The sequence below is a fragment of the Talpa occidentalis genome, unplaced genomic scaffold (assembly GCF_014898055.3).
Source record: "Talpa occidentalis isolate TD23 unplaced genomic scaffold, MPIMG_talOcc4v2.1 talOcc4.6, whole genome shotgun sequence".
Taxonomy (NCBI): Eukaryota; Metazoa; Chordata; class Mammalia; order Eulipotyphla; family Talpidae; genus Talpa; species Talpa occidentalis.
The window spans coordinates 67,009,536-67,032,183 of NW_023604972.1; the positions used below are offsets into that span (position 1 = coordinate 67,009,536).

The window sequence follows — 22,648 nt, forward strand, 5'->3', positions numbered from 1 at the left end:
CTTCATAGGATAATTTTGAGGATTTAATGAGTAAATAGGCCAGAAGTGCTTAGATAAGCACCGGCCACATAGTGAGTGCTCATTAAATATCCTTTTAGTATTACAAATTCATCTCATGACTCAGAAACCCTCCATGGTTTGTAATGATTGCATTTTGGATTGAAGGACTCAAATAATGGACATGCCCCTGAAAAGTGCCACTCTAAGGAAAGTGCATTGCATGCCACATGGAGTTAATTGACCAAGAATTTTGATATCCCCTGGATGCTTTCCCCAGGTGTCCCTTGAGAATAGTCATCATTGATGACTATACACTTCCCCCCAGCAGGCCTTGCAACTTCTGTCCTGGAAATGGGGCTCTAGACTTCCTTGAAAAGCCTGGCTGTTCACTGATCTTAGTTCAGATGATGATTTCCAACCCTGTGTCTGCTGGGGGCTCCCTCTGCTGGTTCATTAGAATATATTAAAATCAATGGAATTTGTAGTTTCACCGTAGGAAATTGTTATCAAGGATTAATTATTATGTTTTATATTCCCATATGTAGTACCAAATATTTTTGGAAACTTCCTTTAGTAATCTAAAGTAAAGAGTGTCCATGATTAGAGACTTATTTAACTCCTAGTCTCAAAATTTTCCATTTTAAAGCCTAGATTCCTTAGGACATTGTTATGTTGAGGGTTTATATATGTCAGGAAATAGCACCTCAGGTTTATTCAGTTCATTATATATATATTTTTTTTTCAATTCAATGTGTCATGATGTACTTAAATAGCATTTTAAAATAACCTTTTTTGCTTCTTTTTGTATTTCATGATCCTTATCTCCTCCTTTCCAACCTCCTTCCCCTTCTTTGCAACTAGGATCAAACAACATAAATCGGCTAACTGCAAACATGGAAAATGGAGAAAATGAAGGAACAACTAAAATTCTTGCACCTTCACCAATAAAAAGGTCTGTCAGTTAACTGAAGGAACATGCTACTAAATGGTTTTCTGGTTGGCAGGTTAAGATTCTTCACTTTCCTACTTAAGTAATACTTTTGATCAAAATAGCCTGTAGTCTGAATAATTTTACTATTTTTTAAAAGATTTATGTATTTTTATAAGAACCGGAGTACAGGCCAGGTGCGCAAGAGGGTGAGAGTATTCACCAGAGACAGAGTGGGGAACAGAACAGGCAGACTGAAGAAATACACTCCTGAGGGGAGCGGCGGGCAAGACAGGAGAGGTCCACCGTGTCATGTGGGTTTCTCCCTGGCCAGCCGGGATCAAACCCATGCTACAGAGGCTGTGGACAGCTTCACAGTGTGGCGCTCAACTGCCTGTGCCACCAGGCAGTTTTAAAATGTACAACATTAGGACCTACCTCTGTCATGTGAGGGAAATGCTTCTGTTCACACAGCAAGGTGAAATCACAGATCATCTATGGTCTGTGTGCTCTGCAGCAAGGTGAAAATTCCATGGAATTTAAAAATGGTATGATAAAATGGACTAACTTTAATGTACTGTGTTCATTACAGTGACACACTGAACTGTGTTCCTGGAAAGAGGGTTTATAGCATTTAGAGGTTCAGGGATTCTGAAGTCAGTGATTTTATATGTATGCAGCATTTCAGGGCTCTCTGCAACAATTTTCCCAGCAGCATTCCCCAGCAGAGCGACCTTCCCCTCGAATACTACATGGATTGTGTCCCTGAAAGATCAGCCTTGTTCTCTGTTATGACAACTATTTGAGTGTCATTTTTTCCTATCTCTAATTACATTCACAGAACAGAATTTTAGACAATGAGTGGCTTTCATATGCTCACTTTCTTTATAGAGATGGCTCCACAGATATGCTCGAGGTGTCCAAGCAGTCAGAAATATGTGACCTTGAAAGACTTCTTGGATCCTCTACTCATCTGTTGTTAGTAAATAATGGCCTTTTCACTTAGTTGGATTTTGGCTACTTGGAGGGATATTGTTTGTAATTTCTTAGCAAAATAATTCTAAGAAATGCATCTTCTCAGAGTTGCAATATTTTCCCCAGGATTTTGCCTACATTTTCTGTGTTTAGGACCAGGACCCTCCCTTTACTAATGATCTTTTTTGGAATGACATGTTCTTGAGACCTGATCATTTGTTTTAGTTTGCCATGCTTCTGTTAACCTCCCAGCTGTGGCAAGTTGGCTTCATCAAACAGGGTATGTTTATGGTATGTCCAGCACAATAACAGCAATCCTCCATGAAATTTAGATTGCAGGCCTTTTTAGAATGTGTGGAAGGTTTTTCAATTCTCTTTGGAAATGCCTTCTTGCTGACAGGATTGATATCAGAAGACTGCTAAGCTTTTCCTACCCAAGTTTCAGATGAGAAATAGCTTAGGGAGTGAATGCAATTAATGTGCCACCCAGGATTTCATTATTCTTTAACTTTAACCTATTCTCCCAATTCCCCTTTCACTTCCCTTTTTAATTTCTTAGTCTCCCTTTTCTTACCTTTTCCTTGGTTTATTAAATCTACACACTTGATAATGCTGCTAATTAACTACCATATTTTCCCTGTGGAATAGAATGCTAGGGTATAAGTTCTTTTTTACTTTTTTTTTAGAAAATGACTTCATTTCCAAATGTCTTTGTTGGCTGCTTTAAAGATACCTGTTGTGCCATGATTGACGTTATGTAGAGAATTCCTCAAAAAGTCAGGGTTAGAAGTGGATTAGGAATTAACTAGCTGTCTCTTTTCTGAGGCTGAAACTTCTGGGAAATGAGTGGTGACACACCTCCCATCCCCCGCTGCTGGCTGACTTCTCCTGTTGAGTCCCTTCCACTGTCTTCTCATGTGTTTCTAAAATGATTTGTTGGGATTAAATAACAACTCAGTTATATTTACATTCTTAGGGCAGAAAGATGATAGTAGGTCAGGAAGTAGCATTTGAAAGTCATTCTAATTTGGAAGGATAAAGCATGGAGAAGCTGTGGTGGTGGGGGAAGGTCAATCTGGGTAGCCTGCAACTGCCCAGAACTCACTGTCCTTACAAATTCAGACCCAAGTCCAAAGCCAGGGGACTCTGACCATTGCTGGAAAGAGGGAGCCAGGCTCTCAAGGTTGGACGCCTGGTTTTCCTTCCTTATCAGGTTTCTTCTTTTCTTGACTCTACAGTTGTCCTTGCTGCCTATCCTCTTGAAAACTTCTTAACAATTGATGACCTGGCTTCTGCCAGGTCAGTACAATTAGAAAGGGGGAGGGGTTGGAGAACCAACAGTAATTGCTGAGACAGAAATTGCATATTCTTTTTGGAATGAGTCAATAAGTTTAAAGAAAAATAAATATACATTCTTAAATAATTGTTAGCTAATTTTATTGAATTAAATATATGATTTAGCTTTTATTTTCTTTATATATTTTTTTTTAATTAAAGCCTTAAGAAAGCAAAGAATGAAAACAGCCCTGGCACCCAAAGCAGCAAATCTCATGCACCATGGGAAGAAAATGGCCTGCAGAGGTAAAGAGATCATTGTTTTTATAAAGGAGAAAAGCAGAAAAGGGGTTAGCAGGCAGCCCATTAAATAATGCAGCTCATGTGCTGGGTTGCTGGTCATGATGAGCTGTGGACAAGGGATTCAAATTTGCAAATTGCCATGACCAAAACCTTCTGAAGTAGAAATCAGCAGGATGTGTCTCAATGTGAAACTTTCTTTTGGGAAGACAGAAGGAAAACTAGCCTAGATTAAGAAACTGCCTTATAGGTCAAGATGATGGCTTACAGTAAGATAATATGTTTCTGTAAACTCTAAATGACATACTAATGACAACTTTCCCCATTTCATAGTTCTTGTAAAAACTTCAGTTGAAAACTATAGCTGATTAGTAGTGATTGTAGAGGAACTTTATTCCTAAAACTATCTACATATTTAGTTTTACTGTTCAAAACTACCAAACCAGTGACAGACCTACATTGTAACTCCCTGGTGATGTAGTTATGGTGGTTCCAATTCTAACTGTTCCACTTCCTAGCTACTTTACTTGGAGCACTTCATTAAATATCCTGTATTTCCATTTTCCATTAAGTGAGTCCAATAATTGTACCCCAGTACTTAGGGGTGATGAATATTAGCTGAGGTAATGGCATGTGGTAGGTTTGTCAAAAATGCAAATTTTTGTTATTGCCATCACTCGTATGTGTTTATTTCTTACTATTGAAGGCCAGGGAGACAAATCCGTTTTTTCAAAATAATTGTTATGGCAATTTCCCAGAGAAATCAGATGGCACTCACAGAGCTAGAGAGAGAGAGATTTAATTGTCACACCAGCGGGCTCAGTGGGCTAGTTCCCAGAAGTCTGAGCCCCAAATTGCAGGAATGGTAAGGTTTTATACAGTTTGTATGAGGAAGCTTGTTACCCCATCCATCAGGGACTTTCTTATTGTTTGGGAAGGGGGTCAAGGTAGCCATAGCTACTACTGTGGGCAAGCAGCACGCTGCAGGAACTTTCTGCTCCAGCAAGCAGCAGACTTAGCAACTTTCTGCTTCATAATGACTTTTATGATTTATTTTACCAGATGTTTTTTGTCAATAAATTTTGTCATCCAGAGAACTGTGTGCCCACCATTCAGTATTTCCCTGAAAGTGCCAAATGTGCAGTTGCACATGCTCCTCTAGCCTGGGGGAGTGATTGCCCCCCTCCTCCCTGTGGGTATTGCTGACCATTCCTCTTCCACTCCAGCGGACTCTACAACTGTCCCAATGACCAAACAAAGTCTCCAAAGTTCCCTAACGTGCGCTGCAGAAACCCATCCTGTGGGAGTGACAATGACTCTGTTCAGCCAACTAGGAGAAGGTATGCTGCATGCAGCCCCTCAGGTTTTAATTTTCAACTGATATTCTGGGTCCTAGTTACATTTTCATCACAGGTGATTTTCATAATGTAACTGTCTCCTGAAGATAACAGAAAGCCTTTTTTTTTTTAAGATAAATTAACCTAGGGATCCTGAAGCATTTCTCTTCAATAGTCAGTTTCAGAGAATTAGTTCACAAAATATTAATAGGAACTTGCTTTCTGTATTTTAAGACAGACAAGTTAAATGTACATTCTGTATATAATATGTACTAACAAAATATATTAGCAGTACATTTAATATGTATTATATATCACATGTAGCTTATATTAAACTGACACATATTAATGCATAAAAATAATAAATTTTTCTACCTGAGATGAAAAAATTGCATTTGTAGATAAATCTTCTTAGTGAGACTCATGCTCAGCTCCCTATACTTACATTATTGTATAAACTTTAGTAAAACCCCTTTCAAAGCACAGAGAAAATGAATCCAGTTACATTGTACCCAGCAGGTCAGTTTGTGTGATTGTATGTATTTAATCATTTTTTTGTAAATTGTTTAATTTAGATATATAAATCTGTATCTAGAAGTTTTGAACTCTCTCTGCAAAGCAGCGTAGGCAATGTGACAGTTCCAAAAGTGGAATACCTAGATATGGCTTTCCAGTGACAGTTTTTTTTTTTTTTTTTTTTCATTTCAACATGATGGAGACTCTGCATTTTGCTTGTACTTTACACTGTTTTACACTGCATTTTGTAAGTGAATTTTACAGTAATTAGAATCATGTTCTCAGAGAACCATCAAGAGTCTCTGTTCATTTGCAAAACAGAAGCCCTTCTCTCTCAATGCCCTGGTTTATTCTTACTTGCTGATCTATTGCTCTGATTCATCTTCACCTAGTAGAATTGAGAAGAGAAGTTGGAGCATCACCAACATTGATTAGAAAGAATCATAGATCAATAATTGGCATTTATTATTTACCATGTTTCAAGTTTTGAGCAAATTGCTTGTTCTGTATTATCACATTTGATCCTATAACAAACAACCTCATGGAATTGGCATTGGTATCCTTCATTCACTAAGCATTTCTAGATGAGAGGGATTAGTGCAGGGAATTGTTGCACAAATGTGAATAGGAATGAAGAAGCAGAGGCAGAGATCTGGATGTTCTATTGCCCCTTGTTTGGCGGAATTAACAAAGAGAAGGAAGTATAACCCACAGATCCAGAAGCTGTTTTTGCCCCTGAGCTGCACTCTGAAACCTGTGCTTATTGCTGACAAGGCAATAACCTCCACTGGCAAACGAATCATGCTTCTGCTGCTAGGGCTACTACTCCTGCAGCTAACACTGTGGAAAGTGTACTTCTTAGGAGTGTAAGAATGGATGCTATGGCTGCTGCTAAGAGCAGAGTCTCTTCCCTTTCCTGCTGTTTTCAAATTGCAGTTGAGTGCCTCTCGATATGGAACCCAGACTGCAAAGGAGTCCAGGAAAATGTAATTTTCACACTTCCAGTCTTGTCAATACAGTAGAGATTATAGAAGGGTCAGAATGAGGTTGAACACCCACAGAAAATACCTAGTCCAGCATTAACATCTTTTATAGCTAAGAACGCGAGACTCAGGGAGATGACAGTGCTGTCTTTTGACACAGCTGGGATTTGGATCCAGGTCTGTACATCTAAGAAAGGCAAAGATAATGAAACCTCATTTAAGTAAGGCAGGGAAAAAAAGTTTCTGCCTTCTTACCCTACCAAGGATTATTTAACTTGGGCAGTCCTCTAAATCAGAGCAACTCCTGAGAAATATTTTAAAGTGCATTTCTGTGTGTGTGTGTGTGTGTGTGTGTGTGTGTGTGTGTGTGTGTGTGTGTGTGTGGAGGGGTTATGACTGTTGGTAATCACTATATTAAGAATTTGTACTCTATGATTATTGTTCATAGATGGATTTTGATAGTTTTTCATCCTTAATGATTAGTGCAATTTGTCAACATTCCCTAAATAAAATAAACACATGTTGAACAGATGCTCATTTTGTTTTAAATATATTTGAAAATGAGTTTACCAAGTTTTTGCTAAAATATATCAAAATTTACATTTCCCCCCAAATTAACAGCTTGCAATATTTTGTAGTGTATATATTCCTGAATCCAGACTTAATGACTTTTATGCTAAGATACATTTTTTTGCAGGCTTCCTGTGAAATACAGAGAAGTAATTGTGGTGAGTGAATACAGGAGCCTTTTACTAGTAATGTCCAGAGGGAAAGACTATTTCAGTTTATAGGGAAGAAAATCTTTTTGTCTGGGAAACTATTTAGCCAGTTGTCTGGTTGTGTGTGTCGCTTGAAAACTCACTTATTGGGTATGTATGTTTTAAGGAGACCAGCCATTGATGTAGAAGAGCAAAAGCTTATCCTTTTTCTTTCTTTCTACTATGAAATGCCCTGTAAATGCCTCTGTCCATGACAGTCTTGTTTTATCTTCTCACAAATTTACCTTGCCCCTAGGCACAAATTCCTATGTAGCTTTATTAGGTCACATTTAAAACAGATTTTTCACCAGAATGGGAGAATCTCGAGGATTCAAATGTAGTAATAGGAAATCCTGTTTTTCAGTGAATGTTCAGATAATCTGTTTTGCAAAAGATATAAAAAATGTCCTATTTTGCCAACTGTTTGTCCCTAGATAGATGTATCTGTAAAATTCTGGCTGTGTCTAAAACACTGGTCCTTAACTTTTTGGACAATAGGTTTGAAAGTATGATATAATGTTGGGTCTGTATCCTGGCATGGGAGAGGTACATAATTAAATATACATAGACATTTTCATATAATTTTGAAGACTTCTGGTTTCAAAGCTTGCTTGTTTAAACTCCTGTTTCTAGAAAAATAAATCCAGCATACTCTATATCAGTACAATTTATTTTCACCCTTTACTTCGAAAATATCTACATCAAAAATATCATACCTTTATCATAGATACTATGTTCAGCAGCAATAGGCAGAGTCCCTAGCCTTTGGAAGCTTATAGCATGTTGGGAGAAAAATATATGAATCATGCAAATGCATGTGTAGATATGATTTTTATATGTGTTCTTGGGGGGAGTATAGTTAAAAACTTATTATGAAATCTGACGTGCATATAGAAAAATAAGCTGTCACAGGTATAGCAGCTTGATAAACGTTTACAAATCAAACACCTGTGTAACCAACACTACTAGGGGAAGTTTTGCTGACTTGCTGAGCAAACTCATCAAAAAGTTGGGGGGATTCTCTGAGGTTGGATGCTTGAGCTGTACTTGAGATAAGATCAGCCAAAGAGAAAGAAGATCATTCCAGGGAGAGCATTAGCATGTGAAGAGGTCTTGGGATGGCAGGGAGTGGGGATAGTTGATGGCCTCTAGATTATGACAGAACTTGGCTTGACTGACTGTAAACCTAAGAATTGCATACTAAACTCACCTTTGGATGAGTGGAACTTAGCAGACATGTGCATTGTTATTTATAGACTTCACCCCCAACTAGGTTACTGCTTCCTGAGGCCATTTGATGTTATATTTATGGGATCTGTTACAGGACTGGAATACATGTGACTTAAATGTTTGCTGAGGTGACAAAATACATGGAAGATATGAATTAACTGAAGTGAAACGTGTTTTGATGTGTTTTCCTTAACTAATTTTCTGTTTCCCTTAATCTCTTCACTATTTTTTTTTTCCTTAGGAAAACCCATAACAGTGGTGAAGACTCAGATCTAAAGCAAAGGAGAAGGTAAAAACAACCAAAAAAAAAAAAAAATTCTAGAAAGGGAAGACGATTAGCCGATTAGTGTAACTCAGATTTGAGTGTGCTCAAAAATGGGGGAGAGGGTTTTTTAGGTGGCTGTTTTAAAATATTGTAAAATATTGTTTTAGCTTTCATAAGCCAATTTTGGCTTCAACTCCTTCTCAGTCTTCCATTCTATCCTTAGCAATTTCTCTTTGGTTTTTTTTTTTTGTTTCTTTGTGTTTCAGAGGAACTGTTCTCAGTTATTGCTACCTTAAAACCGCCCCCAAACTTGGTAGCTTAAAGCAACAACCACCATATATATCTTATATTATTGTGTTTCTTTAACATATACTTTTATAGATTGTCTTCCTAGTCTCACATGAAGCTGCAAGTCAGAATGGTGATCAAGGCTGGGATATCCAAGAAGCCTTTCTCTCTCATATCTGGCATCTTGGCAGAATGGTTGGAGGCTTGGGGCTTCTCTCTCAATGATCTCTCCACATGGGCAACCAAGATTATGGCTGGGGTGGGGGGAAGGCAAGTGGTGCAGGATCTACCAGCCTTATCAAAGGATAGTCCTGGAACTGATAGTTTCCTTCTACCTCATTCTATTGGTAAAATCAGTCACAAAACCACTGTGAATTCCAGGGAAGGGAAAATAAACTCAGCCTCTCAATTGTGTGTGTGTGTGTGTGTGTGTGTGCGTGTGTGTGTGATGTCTCTTAGCCCACCAAAGCAGCTTATATATATAACTTATAGCTTTGCTATGTTGGTGTGTTCTGTTGGAAGGTCCCTTCTGGAAATGTGGTGACATTTTCCTTAGTCCGTTTTCACATTTCTATAGACTCATTCAGAGAAGGATAATACAGCTACTTTTATTTGGACTAGTAATTTTACTGCAAAATTAATTCCAAAAGAACCAACATGAATCTTTCTGAAATTTTTCATTTATCACAAATGAAAGTTTTTTTCTTCTGTTCTTCACATTTTCTTTTCAGGTCACGCTCACGCTGTAACACAAGCAGTGGTAGTGAATCAGAAAATTCTAACCGAGAACACCGGAAAAAGAGAAACAGGTAATATTGGAATATCATATTAATAGGAACTCAGGAATCAGTGGCTGCTATCAGGTAGAAGCTGTCTGTCCTGAGAAATATTCAGCCTGATTTTTCCATCTGTGTTTAAGAAGAAATTCTGGCACTATTTTGAGCATTGTTTTAGGTAAACTAAACTCAACTTCTTCAACTGAGTGTCTTAGCTTTTTAAGATGATTAAACAACTTTACAATGAAATCTCTTCCTGTTAATGAAAAAAAAGATGATCTATATTTAGGTCCAATGTGTAGTGAATTTGACTAAGAATTGTAAGAAATTTAACATTTGTAAAGGGATTTCTCCCTGAAGTATCTTTCAACGTGACATTATTGTATTTTGCCCAACAGAAAAACAGGAGCCCCACCATTTTATTGTTTTCCATGGTTTCAGCCTTGTGTATTTATGTGCAAATATGTGTTAATAGTCACATCAATTACACACAATTAGATAAATGCAGTTAGTTCATGTCTTTAAGACTCATTTTTAAGAGCCTGTTAATAGCATCATTTGGCATGTAATTAGTATTGGAGATGGCTTAATGCATTAATCAGTCCTCTCTGGCGCTAAAATATTTTTATGGGGCCTCCATGGTGGCCTAGGGGTTAAGTCTCAGCATTACCACCACCAAGGCCTGAGTTGGATCCCCAGCAGGGAGCTAACCCATATTGTCAGCAGACCTCTCCTGTCTTGGCTGCTGTTCCCTTAAGCAGTGTGTTTTAGTAGAACCTCCTGTTCTGCTCCCTACTGTTTCTGGTGAAGTCTCTTACCCCCTGCACCTGTGCCTACACCCCAGATCTTCAATGCAAAAATAAAATTTTTTTAAAAATTATATGAAAACAAGTATTCGCATGGTTAAGGAACACCTGGTTGGGAGTGGAGAGGGATTTTGTTACCAGTTATGCCAGTTTCTAACCCAAAGATTCTCAGAGGGAAGCATTTCTGTCCCCCATATCTTGGCAATATTTTGGGACACTTGTTGATATTTTGGAGGGGAACTGCTACTGGTCAGGAGCACTGCTAAACGTTGTCAGTGCATAAGACTAGCTCCCACAACAAAGAAGTGTCTGGTTCAAAAATGTTGGGAAACCTTTTGTCACCTGATATGGAACTCTGGCCTGGTTGCTTTCCTTATGGGAATCCTATTCTTGCCTATAAAATGCAGAAGTTGGATCAGGTAATTTCCAAGTTTCTTCTTTAGTGACCAGAGCCCTAGTGTTTGGCTAACTTAACAAAGCCAGTGTATTAATAGTCCAGAAAGCACTGTTAGAGTAGGCCTTTTTCTTAGAAAAGCTTTCTTTGTGAAATTTTTCTTAGGTGTTGAAATCACACTGGAGAGAGGTGAATTATCGACATGTTGTGACCTTTCTCATGGATATTTCACTTTCTTCATCTTTAAAACCCAAGTATGGGAGCTAACTCCTTCAAGTACCTCTTGCTCTAAGATTCATTATTTCTACACAAATCACACAAAGCAAAAGAAAAATCCACCCCCATATTTATATTTATTGATCAATCCTCTATCTTAACAAAATCTATTTCTCTTCTGCCTACTGCATTCTAAGTTGTGCTCACTGATATTCTAGTCTCATTTTCTCAGAAGGTGGCCATTTTAGAACAGTATGTTTTGGGAGCAAAATTGTTCATGCTGACATTGGCTGTGAAAAATGAAACACTGTTTAAAGGTTGCCAAAAAATCATTAAATAACTCATTACTGATCCAGTTGAACTTCCTTCAATATGCCTTGTGTTATTTTCTCCTTCAAGGACTTCTTTTCCCACACCAGCAAATTTTTAAATTGACTTTCTTTGTACTGAACAGGAAGCATATTTTAGAATGAGGGTGGTTCTGAATATTTAAATGCTAATGTACTTTGTAAGACTAGTAGTGAGAAATCACATTTGAAACACTCAGTGAAACAAAGGCTGTGCAACTCATTTATTTTATCGGCAGAAATATTGCCCCAGGATTACATAAGTAGCCTGTGTATAGTGTACTGGTCTACAGTCGCTAGACCCTGGGCATAGCAGATAGTAGGCACAGAAAGAAATATGTCTCCCAGTTACAATCCCTGCTATGCAGCAGGCGACAGTGTGCAGGAAAAGAGGTGAAGATACATTGTTAATGCCTTTTGGTGCCATATACCATTGTGATGTCTCTGAGTCCTCCATCCATCATTAGCCCTTTAAATTTTGCCAGAATCTACTCATTCCACACTAGGATGCATAAATATGGATGTTTAGGCCACAGCCCTCATAATGGGCCCAATATGTCTTCAATCTGTGATGAAGAGTTGTCTCCCTATCTCTGACTTCCTACTTCTGCAAAAAATTGCTTGGGGAGCAGATGATTAATCTCTTCAACTCATCTTTTTTTATCTTGGCAAACAGTGGTAGGGCCAGCCAAACTCTCAGCATTTTCCTTTGTGCTTTCATTAAAGGACTCTAGTAACCCGAGAAAGGGGAAGGCCAAATTTTGTCCATGCTGATGTTCTACTTCCTGCTGGCAAATTCTCTAAACTCAGCCCCAGGTGCTTCATCACTTTCTCATCCAGGATTGTGTCCTGACACCCCACTTTCTCAGCTTCCATGGGGAACTGTAGCCTGAGGCAGAGGGACAACTCTGGACAGATTTGCTTTCCCAACACTATTTTGAAGTCCAGGGTGTGTGCAGTGCCGCCGTAGGCAGTCAGGCTTTCTGGAGTGTGTGTGGCCTTTGGGTTGTTATTCCCTTTGCTACTCCTCGCTGGATTTCTTTTCTGATTTTATTTTATCAAAAAATATTTTTTATTGAAGTAACATTGCAGTATAAGCTGTGCTTTTTAAGTGTGTATCATTACAAATCTGTGTCTATGTATAGTATGTTAAGTTCACCACTCACATCCAATTCCATCCTTCACCATACAATTGACCCTTTGGCCCCTTACCCAGCCCTTTCTCTCTTCCTTTCTCATAACCACTAATTTGGTCTTGTAGTCTAAAAGTTTATTTTTGTTTTAATCAGTTCATTTGTTTTATTTCTTTATGTACCTCACATGAGTAAAATCATTTGGTGTTTGTCTTCCTCCATCTGACTTATTTGACTTAGTATAATCACCTCAAGTTCCATCCATGTTGTTGCAAATGGCAGGGTTTTTTTTTTTTTTCCTTTCTTTAGATAGCTGAGTAGTATTTTATGGAGTACAAGTCCCACATCTTCTTTATCCACTGGTCTGTTGATAGACTTAGTTGTTTCTGTCTCTTGGGTTTTGTAAAAAATGCTTCAATAAACATGGAGTGCATATATCTATTTGAAATTAGTGTTTTTTTTTTAATTCTTCCAGCAAATATTCACAAGTGGGAAAACTAGATCATATGGAATTTCTATTTTTTGTTTTTGAGAAACCTCCATACTGTTTGTAACAACTGCACCAAGTGATAGTCCAACAATGTAGGAGAGTTCCTTTTTCTCCATATCCTCACCCAACATTTGTTGTTTTCTTATCTTTTTTTAATAGCTGTTCTCACAGGTAATGAGGTGGTATCTTTTTTTTGCATATCTATTTGTTTTTATTTCCCTTCTATTTTTAATATAAGGAAGTCTTATCTGTTAGGTTTCAGGCTTCTCTGGAAATAATTGTTTTTTCACAGTTTACTCATCAGAACTTAAGCTGCTTTGGTGTGCCAATGGATAACAATTTAAACATCTCTCATTTTATTTGAAAAGAAACACAGTTTTTTAAAACAATGTTTACTTATCAATTCCGTCCAAAATAAAAGCTGTGGCTATTAACAACCACTGGAAAAAACCATTAACCATACCCAATCAGGAAGACTACTATTAAAAATAAAGATTCCTGTTTTGTTTAGCTTTGTTTTTTAGAAAAATAGAATTGTAGGTCAGCAACCCCACAACTTGGGATCTAGAGCTGGCTAATGAGGCCAGAGTGTGAGATTTCTTTTTGTCAGCTGGTACATAGATGTAAGATTCACTCATAAGAGTTTCTTATAACACTTCTGTGTGGGGGGATTGTATTTTTCTTTATCCCTTTCTATGTGAGTATCTTTCATAATCTGGAATGGGAATCCTATACTTTTTTTTAAGTTTTTAAGTTTGACAAGATAGCTTACTACTGGGAATTGGAGCGTAGCTTCTTGTTATAACATTTAAGATGACAAAAGGCCCTATTTTCCCCTTATTGCTTTACTTAGATACTCATCTTTATCTGTAGTCCTTGCCTCCCTTTTTACACTTTCTATACATTTTTGCTCATCCAGTTTCTCTTTTGTTCTTAGTTTCTTACCCACTTTTCCTCTCTGTCATCTGCCTTTTCTGAATTATGTCTCTGAGAGCCAATCGTGTGTCCGAAAAATCCTCAAAGAAAGTGACTCAGGGACTTGGTTCTGCCATGTACTGGTATTTGGCCTTGGGCAACTCACTCAATTTAAATCTTAGTTTTCTCATCTTTAAAGTCAAATATATAATACATGATCTGCTTCATTGAATGAATTACTGTAAAGATCAAATGATATGACATGTAAGAGAGGAGAATGCTTTGGTGTAGAGAAACCACAGGGTTTTATATCTAGCATTGGATTTACTACCTCTTTACCAGACCATCTCTATTCCACCCCTTCCCCAGCCTTTTCAACTTTTATTTTAGTCCTTCTTCCTTTCTTCCATTTTCCTAGATTTACAAATTTGTACTTTTATAACAAGTTGAATTTTTATTCTTACCCTCTGATTTATAGGTAGACTATAGGGTCTCATGACCTCATGAAATTGTATGTAAAATTGTGTGTTTCCAAGTATTTAATTTTCTGGTGATTGAGTCTGTAACTTCTGTCAGATTTTTAAGTGTATCTATATGACTCCAAGAAAGTTATGAACTATTCATTATAGTTTGAATGGTGACAGGTTGATAGTAGGAAATGAAACTGATATTTCAATTCACTAGGTTGATTATAAGCTAAGATACTTAAAAATTCTTTAGAAATTACTTGCTTTCCTCTACCATTTTGTGAACCAGTCATTTCAACTAAATTCATCAGAATTGAAAATCTACAAAGCAATATATATTTAATGAGGTATGTTAATATATGTAATACATAAATGTTTGTATTTATGTACAAAATGTATTAGTGTATATATAAATGCATATATTTTTTATATATCTCTATATTATTGACTTTTAAAATATATGCTTTCATATATATGATACCATAATATAATCTATGTATATACATAATGTATAATCTATTAGATTATATAAGCTTTTACTAGTTAGAATTTTGAATCTTATACCTGAGATCGCAAGGGTAAGCCAGCTCCTCCTTTTAGGTTTGGGCCCAGTGCCACACTCTGAACTTCTTCAGGATGTATGCTGAAGGAGTTTCCTAGGTCCTCCATCAACAGAATAAAATGTTTCACAAATAGCTTTCCCTTAAAATACCTTGAGTTTAATAAAATATCCTCCACATTCAAGGGAAATGGACTACAAAATATTCTTTGTGCTATTGATGAAAATTAGCTGGGGAGAATTTGTGGATTGCTCAATCATTAGCTTTAATATGCTGCTAGGCTTTCAGAATTTCAAAGTAGGAGAAGAGGAGGCATGGAGAAAAAAAAATCTAGTGTTTTTTTGCATGAGCATAAAGTGGCAGTAACTCTGGAGCCTGGTGAGGGTTAAGAGAGAAGCTTGGAATGAGAGCAGGACAAAGTCACTTAGCAATAAGAGATCATTTAGACCTTTTCCTTATTTTGTTCTGTTACTTTTGCATTGTAAACGTGGGTTGTGTACACAAGGCTGTGTTTCATGTGTGTGCATATGCAGGCTCAGTAGAGCACAGAACAAAGAACTAGGCTTGCATTGTGAATTTGACCCTGCTTTGAAGAGCTGTGTGTCTGGCTCTGATTACCCTCTGATTTTCAGTTTTCTCATGTGCAACGTGGAATGATAACCCCTGCCTACTCACAAGAGGTTTGTGAAGATTCAGGAGATAATGGATGCATTTTGAATAGTAGAAAGTGCCCCAAATTGGCAAATACTACTAGGTGAGTGAGAGTTGGCTGCTCAGTGTTAATGGAGTTCCTGTGGTAGCTGTTTGTGGGCCCTGGTCTCTTGAACAAAAAAGGACATCAGTTTTTATAATCTGATAAGTCATACATGTTGTTCGAGTTTCTTCTTGCTTCCTAAATGTCTTCTAGAATCTGTATCTAATGTAATGTAATAAGATAGTTTTAAATATGTGCCATAAGGATTTTTATATCATTTTTCTAAAAGAAGAAACTATCCTATGTGACCCTGTAGCATGCAGGTACCATGCAGCTGAGTAGGATGAATCTAGAAATCCTGATTTGGGTAAGGTTTTGTTGTTAGCACAACATTATTGTCTTTGTGCGTAAGAGAAAAATTGTGTTTGGATGATAGAAAATTTAAGACTATGGGCATATTTTCCCTGTGGCCTAAAAGAGGTAACTGTTTCCTTACCATAATCACTTACTGACTGTCCTGACCCTGATTTTTGGAAGGGTTGTAAATAAGACACAAATTGTGGGTATGGGAAGGGCAGTTCATACAAAGCCATGGAAACAGACAATGTTTACCAGGCCATAGATGGCAAGGGTTTCTGATTTCTACTTTAATAGGACCTATCAAGACTTAGGTATTTGATTAGGATGATTTAGGGCTTCCAGAGCATAATCAAAGTTGACAGAGTGACTGTGGAAGTGACTGTAGCAGCAGAGGAATGCTGTCAGATTACTGAGTGAAGGCAAAGTAGGCTAAAAAATTAGGAAACCAAAAGAATTTGAAATGGAAATTGCACCAAAGATAGCCCATGGTAGTTGGAAGAATATAGGAGTAAGTGGAAGAGACATAAACACCTTTTAGGGCAAAGAAGAATAATTTGATGATGAGGGAGGTGGAAAAAGCAAATGAATTTTTTGCTTCCTGGTCTTCAGGGAGGATGTTGACAGATGCCTGGAACCAACATAAATTTCCCTAGGGAAGAAAATCTGCTGGAAAAAAATGAAGATTGGTTTATAGCAGGTGATCTAAAAAGGAGCACAGCTGATGAAAAATACAAGTTCACACTCAGTTGGGACCTGCAGATTTAATATTAGCAGTGGAGCAACCACATGAAGCAATCATCTGGAAAGTTATGCTCTAGCTGAAGAGTAGAGGTTTGTTTCAACACGTCTGACTAACTTGGAAATAAAACACAAATAGAGAAACATAAGAGTTTTGAAGCTAGAAAGGATCTTTGCAATAATTCAGTAGATGAAGAAAAATACCTGAGCAAAGATATTTGCCTGTGGGTCTGTGAGAGATAACGGCAGAGCTGGGAGTAGGCAGAACTTGGGAACAACATGTTTTTCTTATATCATCTTGAAACTTCATTATACGTTTGCTCAGTGAGATTTCTTTGGTTTAGCATTAAGCATCGTCTTTATCTCAGTGAATAAGAAGTGAATTAAGAGCTGGTATAAAGAAAGGTCCTGTTAGGAACAAAACTGCCCCAGTAAAGGTAGAGGGCAAAATAAAAGCCATGGGGACTTACAAAAGAATTCATTTGGCAATGTAAAGTTTTGCAGAAGAGGCAGAACTATAATTGGGAAGATAGGAAAAAAGAGACTTGAAATAGTCATTATCTTCATTATTGTTATCAAACAATTACTTGGCATTTCATCTTCAAAACCCTTTGTAGACTTTAATTAAGTGTCAAATGCAGTTAAAATCTAAATTGTATGGATAGTCTGGAAAAGTAGGATGTTGTAACTTGGAGACATGAAGAAAATATATTAGATTTCTACTATTCTGAAATATTGTCAGAATATGTTCTATTCTTAAGCAGCCCTCTCCTTTACACAATAATAATAATTTTAAAAAGCCTTGTTATGATAAGGTTTCCTACCACAACTGTTAGCTCTCCATAGCTACAGATGATAAAATTGATAAAATATGGTAAATGTTGAATTATTGCATTGAAGAGACAGGAAAGAAACATTTAGTATTTTTTTAACTTCACCTTTAAAATCAACATTTAAAAGTGGTACACCCCCTTGGGACTTTCATAACTGTAATGTAAGGATGTATTTTGACTTTCTGAAGGGTACTTTCTTGATACAATGATTACAGTATTTTTATTCTTTTTTTTAAAGATTTATTTATGCATACAAGAACTGGGGTACAGGCCAGAGGTGTGGGGGGGAGAGGATTCACCAGAGACAGAATGGGAAACAGAACAGGCAGATTGACCAGAATACACTGCTGAGGGGAGCAGGGGGCGGGTCAGGAGAGGTCTGCTGCGCCATGTGGGTAGCTTCCTGGCTGGGGAGTGAACGCACGCTGTAGTGGCTGCAGATAGCTTCATAGGTTGCATCTGAACCACCTGCACCACCAGGTAGACCCAGTATTTTTATTCTTCATAATGTAAATCGCTTCATTAAAATTAAAATATAGCAGGAAAAGGTATTCCATACCTAAAGTTAAATGAGACTTACAAGCAGAATCATTAGGAGTCATAATTGTCATTTAAACATCTGTTTATTCACTTACACATAAATAAAATAGTTAATTCAACTCTTGAAGCCTGAGGGTTACCATCTTCTTACTCTGAAAGGTAGGATTTTTCCTTTCTATGTGGCTCTTGTGTTTCCTGAACAGTTCAGCCGTGGGAGAAATGACACTTTCATTCTTGTAATGAGGCACCATTAGCCAGAGGCCTTTCGTAAGGCTGTAATTTCAAACTTCATTACAGATTAAGGCAGCCATACCACTGATTACTCAGGAAAATACGTGTCTGTTGTGACTCTCCAAAGAGCTGTACATTTTTAATGCACCTTGTTAAAATATTTATGAACAGTGTCACCAACAGAGGGCATCTGTCTTTGAAACATGTTGGGTCCCAAGGATAGTAATTGAGTTTCACCGTCCTCACTAAAGAATGATTAGAAAAATAAAAGTTAAAGGTATATGTCATAGTTTGAAATTCTTTCTGATTAAGTTATTATTTACTAGCAAGGTACAGGAAATATGTAGGCCTATATCTAGGAGTTTTAATTTTTTTACCATCAGAGTAGAGTCTTAATCTGAAGGTACCCAGCTAAATTCCAATCAATGAGAATGAACATTCTCATATTGTACTTCCTTTCAACATCTGTCTTCTGGGAAAAAGTGTATGTCTAAGTCAGTCCTTATCTTTACTAGTAGATTTAACTTCTCAAAATACTTTATTTTCAAATTTTTCAGCTTTTGACCCAAAATATTTATTTTATGAATTCATCCTACATATATTCTTGTTAATGTATGCAATGGTGTATATTTGTAGAGAGTATTCTGTCTTACATTGTTAATAAAGGACTAGAAAAATTCGTGTTTATCTATGCAATATAGTTCTATGCACTGGTTAAAAATAACTGTAGTTTTATTATCTCTAATTGCTGTATAATTCATTAATTTAAGTTTTTATATTTTTATTGAGGTAATATTGGTTTACAACACCATGTATGATTCACAGGTATAGGTTCACACTTCTTCAGTTGCATGTTATCACACCACACCCACCACCAAGGCACCCGAGTTGCGGGCCCCCTCCACACTTTGCTGCCCACCTCCCACTCTCTCCTTCAGTTCTGCACTTAGATTTCTAGGGTTTGTTTTGTTTTGGTTTTCTCAAAAATACTTAAAGGTGTTGACTTTCTAGAAAAAAAAAAAAATTTAAGATTTAGACCTGACCCTGAGCTATGCAGTGCTTTACTTCAGAATAGAAATTACAGTCTAAAGGACTCCAGGGCTGAGTTAGAGTTTTATAACTATCCCTGAGCAATGGGAAGCATGCCTTCTAAGTACGAGAGAAAATAGCGCCCAGCTACTTTGATACCGTCCATCAACTGTATCTTCCTAATTTGAGTCCTTTAGCCCAGAGGGTATCCAGAACTGCTCCCCTCTAGCAGGCATGGAGGTTATAGCTGTCAAATGAAACATAGAACAGTGTGTATCAGTTCTCTTAATATACATGTATGTAAAAACGTAGACCAATGTTATCTTGATTAAAAGAAAAAGAAAACGCGTGTATGTGTGTGGCTGTATGCACACATACTCACACTCATGTGCATCAAATTTCATGGAAGTGTTTGTTTCAAAAAGTTAATTATTGTGACCTCAAGTAGTATACCTTCTTATATATTTCTTCAGATATTTCCAACATTAAGATCATAGCAGTATATGTTAAATTTTAATTTCCTCTGTACATGCCATGCAAGAGTAATTATTTTTTCAAATCTGTAAAAAATACAATGTATTCTGTTAATTTTCAAATAGTAGAATATCAGAAGTGAAACTTTAATGAGGAAATATATACAGCTCAGTGTCTTCAAGAGTGTTACAAGAGCATTTGTTACTTAACACAACTCCCTTTAATTTAGAAAGATTTAGATAATTTCCTTTTTTTTTTAAGATTTATTTATTTATTTATTTATACAAGCACTGGGTACAGTCAGAAGCGCGGGAGGGTGAGAGAATTCACCAGAGCCAGCAGGGAGCAGAACAGGCAGAAGAACCGAAGTACACTGCTGAGGGGAGCAGCGGGCGGCAGGAGAGGTCTGCGCGCCATGTGGGACCCTTGCCCAGCAGCCGGGGATCGAACCGGCATTACAGAGGCTGCGCACAGCTTCGCAACCCAGCACTCAACCGCTGCGCCACCGGGGAGGCCTGATTTAGATAATTTCTCCCTCTTTTTAACTTTAATTTGGTTTACATTATCTCTGATCAAGTTATATATAAAACAAATAGTTGTCCTCTGTCTATTTATTAGAATTAGTGAGCAAATCCATCTATCTACCCACAGTCTATACCAAGTTCTGTGACAGTACAACCAAAGACACCTGTTCAGAAAGACAAATGAATCTAAATGTGTTCTTTTCTTGCATTGTTGTTTTGAAGCAGTTCTGTTTATGCAGTCACAGTACTGGGGCAATTATCTTGCAAATCTGCACTGGCATCCCAACACCTGGAAGCGTCAATGTGTGAAATGAACACCCTGAGCAGCTTCCTTAACTTACATAAAATAGAAGCTGGATATTCAAATTACAGGTGTTTGATTTTTGCAAGGTGTATTTATGACTTCAGAACATCATTGTGGTGCATTCCAGACAATGTTTACACATTAATTAATCTCATGCTTTTAATTACTTGCTTTTTTCCCCCCATCCTCCTCAACATCATGGTCTCACCATTACAAATTCATGATACAAAAAGTCCAAAATTTCTGTATGCTGATTTTGGTCCATGGGAAGGTTTTGTTAGGTCTATAGAATATACTTTAAAATTTAGAACTGGTTAACCATACTAATTAGATAAGTTCACTTTAAAAGTCCAGATTTGTGGACCATCTTATTAAAAATAAGAGCATTTGGCTTTAGTGATATCTTTGGGGGGGCTTGATTCCAACAGCAAGGGAAACAAAAGCAAAAATAAACAAATAGGACTACATAAAACTAAAAAGCTTTTACACTAGAAAAGAAACCACCATTAAAATGGAAAAAAAAAAAACCCTTCCAAATGGGAGAAAGTATTTACATGTCATACCTCTGACAAGAAGCTGATATTCAAGATCTATAAAGATTTCATACAATTAAATAAAAAGAAAAAAACCTAATCAAAAAGGGGGCAGAAGAGCTAACTAGAAACTTCTGCAAAGAAGACGTAGGCATAGAAAACAGGCCTATGAAAAAGTACTCATCATTGCTTATTATCAGGGAAATGCAAACCAAAACCACAATGAGATACAACTTCATTCCTGTGAGAATGACTCTTTTCAAAACAGAACAGAAACAAGTGTTGGTGAGAATGTGGAGAAGAAGGCACCCTCTACGCTGCTGGTAAGAATGTAGACTGTTCTAGCTCTTGTGGAGAACAGTACAGAGAGTTGTCAAAATATTAAAAGTAGAACTACCATATGATCCAGCAAATGCACTCTTAGGTATCTACCTGAAGAACCTAAAATCACAAATTCAAAGGCATATATCATTTCAGCACTATATAATACAATAGCCAAATTATGGAAACAACCTAGGTGCCTGATGGGTAGATTAAGATGCGGTGTATATAAATAATGTACTACTACTCAGCTATTAAAAAAATAAAGATTAAAAAATCTTTCCATTTGCAACATTGTTCGAACTAGAGAGGATTATGCTAATAGAAATAAAGTAGAAAGAGGAAGACAAATACCAGATGGTTTTACTGATACGTGGAAATACAGAAAAATAAACTAAGAAACAGAGAAAAACTAAACCAAACAAACCCCAGAAATCTGACTGTAGAATTTAGAGAGCCAGAGCAGCGTAGAGAGGGGGGCAGCTAGGGAGCAGTATGTGGAGGGGCTCAGTGGACTATTATGGAGGACCAAGAGTGCCTTGGTGGTGGGTGTGTTATGGTAACATACATACGAAGACGTGTGGTCCACCTCTGAATTGTATAATAGTGGTGTAAACCAATGTTACCTCAATGAAAAGAAAATGCAATTTTTTTTTTAAATGTTTATTTATACAAGCACTGGGTACAGTCAGAAGCACGGGAGGGTGAGAGAATTCACCAGAGCCAGAGCGGGGAACAGAACAAACAGACTGACGAAATACACTGCTGAGGGGAGCAGCTGGCGCCGCAGGAGTGGTCTGTGGCGCCACATGGGACCCTAGCCTGTGGCCAGGGATCCAACCGGTGCTGCAGAGGCTGTGGGCAGCTTCGCAGCCCAGCGCTCAAGTGCTGCACCACCAGGGGAGGCCCGCAATTAATTTTTTTCAAAGAGGATTTGTTAACACTGGTGACCTTACAAGGGGAAAGCCAGTGACATTTTCCTACCTTCATCCCCTTTTCCTAATTTCCCTTCTCCTGACCACACTGAGTATTCAACTCTGATTCTCTCTTAAATCTGTGTGTAGACTTAGTTGTGCCCACTGGCTGCAGTGAATTGTCACGTTTAACT

General features: G+C 37.4%; 1 protein-coding gene across 2 annotated transcripts in view; it reads left to right on the top strand.

The window, feature by feature from the left end:
* EPB41L4A (erythrocyte membrane protein band 4.1 like 4A) overlaps positions 1-22,648 on the top strand; it is a 442,728-nt gene that overhangs the window by 399,871 nt on the left and 20,209 nt on the right. The window contains exons 13-17 of one of the 2 annotated variants that reach the window (XM_054688039.1): positions 862-952; positions 3,401-3,484; positions 4,705-4,818; positions 8,544-8,591; positions 9,587-9,664. In XM_054688039.1, coding sequence (XP_054544014.1) covers positions 862-952; positions 3,401-3,484; positions 4,705-4,818; positions 8,544-8,591; positions 9,587-9,664 — 415 coding nt within the window. The remainder of the gene's footprint in view (positions 1-861; positions 953-3,400; positions 3,485-4,704; positions 4,819-8,543; positions 8,592-9,586; positions 9,665-22,648) is intronic. The other variant, XM_054688040.1, reaches the window with a different exon arrangement.